The following is an 8,462-nucleotide window of genomic DNA, read 5'->3' on the forward strand; positions in this document are numbered from 1 at the left end:
GGGGTGGTTTACACTTACTGAATGGATTTAGAGGAAAGAACAACATGGATAGACCAGGGGTGGTTTACACTTACTGAATGGATTTAGAGGAAAGAACAACATGGATAGACCAGGGGTGGTTTACACTCACTGAATGGATTTAGAGGAAAGAACAACATGGATAGACCAGGGGTGGTTTACACTTACTGAATGGATTTAGAGGAAAGAACAACATGGATAGACCAGGGGTGGTTTACACTTACTGAATGGATTTAGAGGAAAGAACAACATGGATAGACCAGGGGTGGTTTACACTTACTGAATGGATTTAGAGGAAAGAATCAAAAGGGAGGGGAGATAGGACTTCAGCTAACAGAGTAATACACATGCTTTGTATGACAGATAACAGCAAACTGATTTCTAATTTTGAACTATTATTTGTTTCCTTATGTCCACAAAAATGGATTTCTACCCCTATAAGTCTGAAACATTTTGCATACAAGACACCTCTGAAAAGGAGAATGTGGTTCTCAGTGAGGTTTCCTTGTTTAAATAAGGTGAGTACAATGATTGTTAGTATGCATTGCACATGCATAGAGGCTCCCCATTACCAATCATTCTCATGATCCCATCTTGGTACTTTGTGTCCCAAGATCTTCCAATTTGGGCACCAATTAAATCCATATTGTTTAAGAACTTTGGAGAAGAGTAGTTGTCTATGACCAGAACTCTAAAAAGCACAAGTTTGGAGTGGACGCAGCTGTGGATTATAAATAAAGATTACAAAACCAGGGGGAAATCAATGTTGTCCTTCACCCATTAGCAGTAGGCCCCTTAGCAAAAGCAAAAGCAGCATGTTTCTAACCACCATTCTCTAAAGTTCTAGGACCTGGGAGATCAGCTTGGAGAATGAGTTCAACCTGGGCTCTGGTTCTACCCCTGAGGAGCTGACAGTTGACATTGTTTTTAGGAATCAAAAACCCTGATACGGTTTCATGAATCTGAAAGTTCTTATGGTCTGAAAAAGCCCAAGATGTGTATCTTGTGGGACAGCCATTAACTGTCCAGACTGGGCCATACCACTGAGTGGAAGAAAGGATGGCACTTGATGTCACTCACACCACCGCCACCTGAGCCCAGCCGATAGCCAGCGTCAAACTGCAGGAGCTGTAGAGACGTTAAAGACGCAGATAAAGAGGTTAGGCTGGTGTATCTGGATATCAACATTATAGATGTTAATATGTGTTTATGTGAGTCACAATTCATAATAGAATGTGTTTTCATCAGATGGGATGGGGTGTATGGCAAAAGAACATGTATATGTACTTCATACTGTGTGTTTGTGAGAGAGGAGAAAAACAGGTCTTACCTCAGTGATCAACGAGGCTGCTGCCGTGCTCAGATGATCTGGGATGAGGAGCTGGGTGTGAGAGTCCACTGCAGTGGGGTGGCACTGCCACAGCGGCTGGGGGCCAGAGGCACATGACCAGTGTCACAGTATTTAGACATTTATGGTGGATAAACATTTTTATTTGCTCATGGTTAGGACAGATTGACAGACTTATGACCTTATGGCACAATGATGGTATTGGATGGTGGCAAATAATGGAAGCTTTACTTATACAGGCTGTTTCACCACTATACTACTTACCAAACAGTTATTTTGAATCCTGATTTAAGTGTTTCTGCCATGTTTCTGACTGGTTTAGTCTGTTTCCTAAAGTTATCTCTAGGTCAACAGAAGTTGTTATGGTAACAAACTGCTCTGAACTGCATTTTGGAACAGCTTTTTTTTCTACATGAAAAACAACCAGTTTATGTAAGAAAAGGAGGTTACATGTAAACTCAGCCTAACCTAGCACAAATGTAGGGATATCATTCAAAGAGAGCAAAGCGTTTTACCATCCCAGTAAGAAGTTCAAAGAGCAAGACCCCCAAACTCCACCAATCACATGCCTCTGTGACTTTGGCCATACCACCAATCTCTGTTGATAAAACACATCAAGCACTTGCATCTTCACATCTGAGAGGCTTGTTTAAAATGTATAAATGTTATAGGATTGGCCAATTTACTATAGACACCAGAAAGAGATATTTTGAATATGAATATTTGAATATATGGTAAAGGTTTAAATAAAATTATAAATAATATTTTTTCTTCATAGTGTAGTCATTGTTGTCCATTCCTTAAGACTTCAGTATAGTACTTTTCCATACAAACTCAAAAGAAATCAAGATACCATACATTAATTGCCATTACCTGGAGCACAGTACATTTGTTCCATCGCCTTAGGACACATCTTTGGTTGCACTTCACTCCACTGGCCAAAGTATGTCAGGCATATCTTACCTATTCAAAAACATTCACATTCAGTTTTATTCTCATTTAAGACTTGTCTCATGCAGCATACAACTACCATACAGTCAGACATCTCTTACAGCATACAACTATCCTATTACTATATGCACCCACATTCATACCAAACCATTCAACACCTTGTGAAGGCAGGGTGCATAACAGTGGCAGAGTCAAACAGAATAGGAAAGATGAGTAATACATTTGTGAAGTTGTGGCTAGGTTGTGACGTGTTTGCAATGCTTTTTACAACAAAACCAAAAGTTTGTTTAGTTAATTCCAGACTGTGTACTGTCACCTTAAAAGCCCAAAGTCAGATCTGGCCCAGAGAGACCTGAAGATATTTTATAGTGAAGACTGACACAATTTAATAATGAAATATGTAGTGAATATGCCAAAACATACCAAAAAAACAGTGTATGACAATATATATATTCACCATAGGTACTGAGAAGGATATTGTTTGGGTTGAGATCACAGCAGATGATACCCTGGTCATGAAGGCTTTCCAGGGCCACAAGGATTTGTGCTCCCCATGTCCTTACATCAGCCTCAGGAAGTCCCCAGGGGCCATACTGGGGCTTTCCTCTGGAAACCTGCCTGTTGAGCTGAGGTATGTGGCACCAGCCGTCCACCTCAATGATCTGTTCCATGTCACAGACTCTGGTTTCAACTGGAGTATAGGTGTCACTGCTGAGGCTAGATGATGCTGAACCCAACCCACTTTCCCATTTCTTTTCCTGAAGTTTCTCTTTGTCAAGTAAACCCAGATTCCCCCATCCCTCTTCCTCTTCAGGCTTTTTCAGCCTCTCTTCCGATATGTCTCCTAATAGCCTACCAGCAGAGTCAGCCATGTGCAGCATGCCAGAATCGTTACTATGCAAGACAGTTTGTGACCAAAAGGTCCCTGAGGATGATGTTCTATTGCACCTTGGATTAATGGCTTCTCCTTTTACCTTTAAGTTCATGACCCTGGGAAAGGAAACAGGTTCAACAACAGCTGTACCCATCTCCCCATTTGACATCTGCTTCTGTGTTGTTGAGGGAGGGTTGTCCGAGATGATCCCATTGACTTGTTGAGGTCCTTGGCTGGTCTGGGCTGGCATAATCCCACTTGACTGGCTCTGTGTTGTGGGAGTGGAATAAGTTCTCTTGGAGAGGGGCAAAGATGTTGGAACCGGTGTCTTTGCTGTATTTACCAACTCTTGGTTGAACTCGACGTCTTGTATCCCCAACTTAGAATGCTGCAAACAACCTGTCTCCTCACTGTACGAATGAGTTCGGGAGTTCTCCAGTCGGTGCTGTGCCTCGTACCACGATGCTGGGGAGTCTGAGTCTGGAGGTTCCCCCTCTGTGAGTTTGGTAATTCTGTCATTCTGACCCTCATCCTGACCATATTCCCTACTGATAGCTGGTGATGTATAGCTGTTTTTCAGTCTGATCTTGTGCTGACTGGTACTAGAGCAGTCAGGATGCTCTTTGGCTGCCTGACCCCTGAGTTTGTGCAGTTTGGATAATAGCCTCCCTCCTGTACAGAAAATTAAACATATTAATAAGAACTATTTAACCTGCATGATACACTTAATATTTTTGTGAAATGAGAAATATTTACTTTGTATGACTGGAGTTTTTTATGATAAGATTTAATATGGACATAGATTAACAAAAAGTACTATTGCCATCCACTCCCAAAACATGCAGTAGAAAATCCCACATTTCAATAGCAGTTATTTCTTAATGTTTCAAGCAGTGCTGGTCATTGGGAATCTTCTGTTCCTCACCTTTCACATGTTCTAGATGCAGATAGAGCGCATCCTCACTGACGTAATACTTCACAAGTTTCACCATAAAGGGAACATTCTGGGGGATGATGGTGGGCCTATCACGGCTACTTACACTCGATTTGGGAAGGCTCTTAAAGAAGACAGAGTGGTAGAGTCATTGCATTTGATCAGGCCTTATTGTAGTATTTCTTTTAAATAGCGAAATGGCCATATTTGTCACACAAAGTGTACACTTTTCTACTTAAATTAAGCTTACTATTCCACAGGTGTCCAATTATATTTTGATGTTTGAGGCACATTATTGATTACAACAACAGTCGGATAAGATATTTCAGTTTTATATAGGCATCAAACTAATTCTAGGCAATTCCAGGGAAAACAGTGGAAGGCACACAATTTAGGACCACTAAGACACAGTATAGAGAAAACATTCTCCTTGAAAATGAATGGTGTCTGGTATGCGCAAGTTTTGCATGTTTCTCGATTAGTCAAATGTGAGCATAGTAGCTTTCAAAATCAAGAGGGTTTCAAGGACATACACTTGATTGTGAAAGTAGGTATACAGTATATATAGTTTCACACCTAGGGACACACAATTGATTATGAAAGAATATATATATTTTCACACCTAGGGACACACACTTGATTGTGAAAGTAAGTATATGTATATATTCACACCTAGGGTTACACTGAGTTATTTAAAATCTACACCTAGATCCAAGACCCATGTTTTTGTTGTTGTTGTTTTTACAAATAGCTCAATATAAAAGAAGTTTTATAAAATTACCTTAACCACAAATGTTTCCTTGCAATCCAGACTTTGAACAGTAAGAACCTAGAAAACAGACAGACTTCAATGAAGAGGAAACAGAGAGGAAGTGGAATCTAAAGGAGCTGTAATGGAGTGTGTCGTTGGCCAGTTTGAGTCAGACGGAGATGTGAGACATGCATGTGAAAGCATAATCTGTTCCGCTATGTTTTGCTGTTTTGCTGCGGAGTAAAACAAACAGCACAACAGGCACTTGAGTATGTTGGTAGAGAACTATAGACATTATATACACTATATACAGACATTAAAGGGTGCTGTGCCCAGCATCCATTCCTCGGGATCTCTGTCTTTTCTTGCTTTTAAAGCAAAACATTTTACGAGTCTTGTTATCCTAAAGCTACATAATCATACGGCTCTTCAAGTTGATAGAGTAAAAAAAAAATCTTAACTATTTGTCAAGAATACTTATAAACAACAGCCTTTCAAACTGACAGCATTTGTCTTCAAATTGCTGTGCTCTAATGGTTCTCAGATTATGCTAAATGAGTTCATCACTGGTGTCATATGGTTATGTGTGCATCCAATAATGAAGTCATGATTAACTTAAACAACTGAAAAAAACTACATTAAGATTAGATTAAAAACAGTATTTTGCAAACCTTATCAATGATGCCAACAACTTTATACATCCTTAGATCTTCCACCGGTGAGTTCAGATGTCTCATTGGCCGGAACCTTAGGCTGCTGTAACCCTGCTGATCATTCCAGACAGAATAACCATATTGACTTTAAGTGCTTTGATTGTATGTTTAATCTGTCATTCATCCTCTGAAAATGGCCCAGATGTTATTTGTATATATGGGCATGCGATAAAAGGCCTCTAATCAATAAATATGCATGTACGTATGCATGTGGCAGCAGTGGTAGAGACGCTCTTATTCTAATCAATAAATAAGCATGTATGCTTGTGGCAGTACTGGTAGAGACGCTCTTACTCTAATCAATACATATGCATGTATGCTTGTGGCAGTAGTGGTAAAGACGCTGATGATGTGGCATGCAGCAAAGGAGCTTATATGAAAGCAATATGACGGTGTGGTTACTGCAGAAGCACCGACGGAGCCGTGAGGGCAGCAGAGCATCAGTGTTGCCCCATACCTCCATCTGAGATCCTCCCTTCTGGTAGCTGTTTTGGAGGTGGGAGATGAAGATATCTTCGGCTCTCTTTAGATACTGGGTGGTTTTTCTCTTCACTGCTTCACGACGTTCCTTATTTGGGTCTGCTACATACACAACACATTTAGTGTGTGAGAGGAGATTGGTGTAACGTGTTACTTTTAACTTCCACACAAGTGGGATCCAGCCAGTTGATACAACAATTTACAATAAATGGTATATATAATATCTATCCCAACAGTATGAAGATTGGAATGGTATATATAATATATATCCTAACAGCGTGAAGATTAGAATGGCTTGTCACATATGTAGGTGTGAAGCAGAACTTTTTATAAATATTTGTAGGTATAGTTTTGCCTGATACCAAATACTGGATGGCTAATGGTGATGACAACATCATTTCATATCGTGTGAAGTGGTAGTTTTCCTTTCTCATCTTCCATAAATGTTTGATCATTTAAATTTGTGTTGCTTTGTTACCAGTTTTGTCACTTTAATTGTATATATTTCTTGATATGAATGTGTTTATGTGTGCAGTACCTTGAATTCCATTTAGCAACAAATCAACTCCTTTCTTGTAGTAGTTGAAAGCAGCCTCATAGTCCTCTCCGACCTCTCGGTCTAGTGCCATACGTATTTGCCTGGCTGCATCCACCAGGTAATCCGTTTTGGCCATGTCTACCCAGTGTAAGCTTTGTGGAATTCCACGTGAAACTATGTGCCACAAAAGACCACCCTGAGGCAGGGATCTGTGTGTCTGAAAGGTCCTTTAGATTTGACCACATGTCCAGTGAAAATGTATCCCAACATCAGCTTCTGGATATAGTCCTGGATGTCTACTCAGAAGTACTGTAGAAGCCACAGGCGTTTGGCAAAAAACAAAGGAATGAAATGCATATATTCCATCTTTAAGGGTATGTAATGCTTTTCTTTTATCATAATACACAACACAACATAATGATTTGCTAATACTCAATAAATCCCCCTCCTCATAAAAGTGTCTGTTGGTACCACCTAAATTTGGACAGTACAGTAGGCTACTTTTGTCACTTATCAATGTAGTACAGTAGCGCATTTATTTAGCTGTACACCTAAGTAGAAGCCTCATTGTGTGAATTACTGGATCTTTTTAGAGAAAATTCCTTCTAATGGATATCCTTAATAATCCTATAATATAGTGTGAGGACTATTCGCTCTGTGTTCAAGTGGAGTTCAGGTTAAAAACACTTTGTAATTATTTCATTCAATTCTAGATTTCAATTTCAATTTCAAAGAAATTGTTTCATTTGCATATTATTTTACCCAATTATAACAACCTCTTTCACTTAGCAATCCAAATGATCTTATCAACGCTGCTGCAAAACTTTTTGTAATATTCATGGTTTTGCTGAGATTCAGATGGAAGGTTCTACTGACAGTCTGATAGACATTCACAAAAACCTCAGTGTCTCTCCTGGGCTGGGCCATACAGTTAGGAGCTAAAATGTCATCTGTATCAATCTATCTGTACCTGTACCTGTATCAAACTTTTACAGGAACAGGGATCCCTGGCAGGCAATCATTTTGTGTGTTAGAAAGCACATGTTGACAATATGCTAGTATTCCATTTTGATATGACACTTTTGAGCTTCTTTAAATGATGTGTCTTCTCATTATTGGATTTGTACTTCCACATCTGTATCATGTGCATGACTTCTTTAGAAGGTCACATTTGGGTGCCCCAATACTGATGGCACAGGCTTACATAAGGAGCTGTGTGAAGACGCTCTGTTGTGTTGTTCTGCATTAGCAAGGCTAAAATATCCATGTAAAGCTCAGTGACATGGAATCACTTGACTTCTCTATTCTTTTGAAATCCACAAGATAGTACGATTAGCGCGCATGTCACATGCAAACAGTCAGAAGAGGAACTGCACCGCATCATATGTCATCATCACAACCTTAAGCCATATTCACTAAGATGTATCCTGATAGGTCAAAATCCGAGTTGGATTCTCAAAACTCCTTTTAATATGTAAATACAGAACTGAAACCAACAGCAATGCGAGACTAACACGATCAAAAAATGAAGCTCTCGACCACCAATATTACCAAACCATGACCATGTCAAAATACAATCCATAGTACTCCTCCCTGCTAAGAGAGAAAGACGTACAGAAGGATACATCAATGACACAGACAAGGCACAATGCACGGTACCTTCTTTGAGTCTGCCATCACATCTTGCATCCATCACTTGCTCAACACCAACAACCGTATAGGGAGGCGCTCCCAGATGTCAGGGGTGGAGGAAGAAGCACATTATCAAAGCCTATTGGCTGATGATGCCATCACATAACCCTCAGCTCCCACATTTAAAGATACAGAGCTTTGTTTATTATATACTAGGAATAAT

At 39.8% G+C, this 8,462-nt stretch overlaps 1 protein-coding gene across 1 annotated transcript; it reads right to left on the reverse strand.

Annotated features, from left to right (window-relative positions):
• Positions 1-1,035: 1,035 nt before the first annotated feature.
• Positions 1,036-6,743, reverse strand: rps6kl1 (ribosomal protein S6 kinase-like 1; the record flags this gene model as incomplete). The annotated part of the gene is made up of 10 exons (XM_080849688.1): positions 1,036-1,146; positions 1,349-1,444; positions 1,882-1,964; positions 2,240-2,329; positions 2,775-3,863; positions 4,117-4,249; positions 4,907-4,954; positions 5,548-5,640; positions 6,047-6,171; positions 6,608-6,743. The coding sequence occupies 10 exons, from the start codon at positions 6,741-6,743 to the stop codon at positions 1,036-1,038; spliced, it is 2,004 nt and encodes a 667-aa protein (XP_080705814.1).
• Positions 6,744-8,462: the final 1,719 nt, after the last annotated feature.

The sequence above is a fragment of the Sprattus sprattus genome (genome assembly GCF_963457725.1).
Source record: "Sprattus sprattus genome assembly, chromosome: 13".
NCBI classification, from domain to species: Eukaryota; Metazoa; Chordata; class Actinopteri; order Clupeiformes; family Clupeidae; genus Sprattus; species Sprattus sprattus.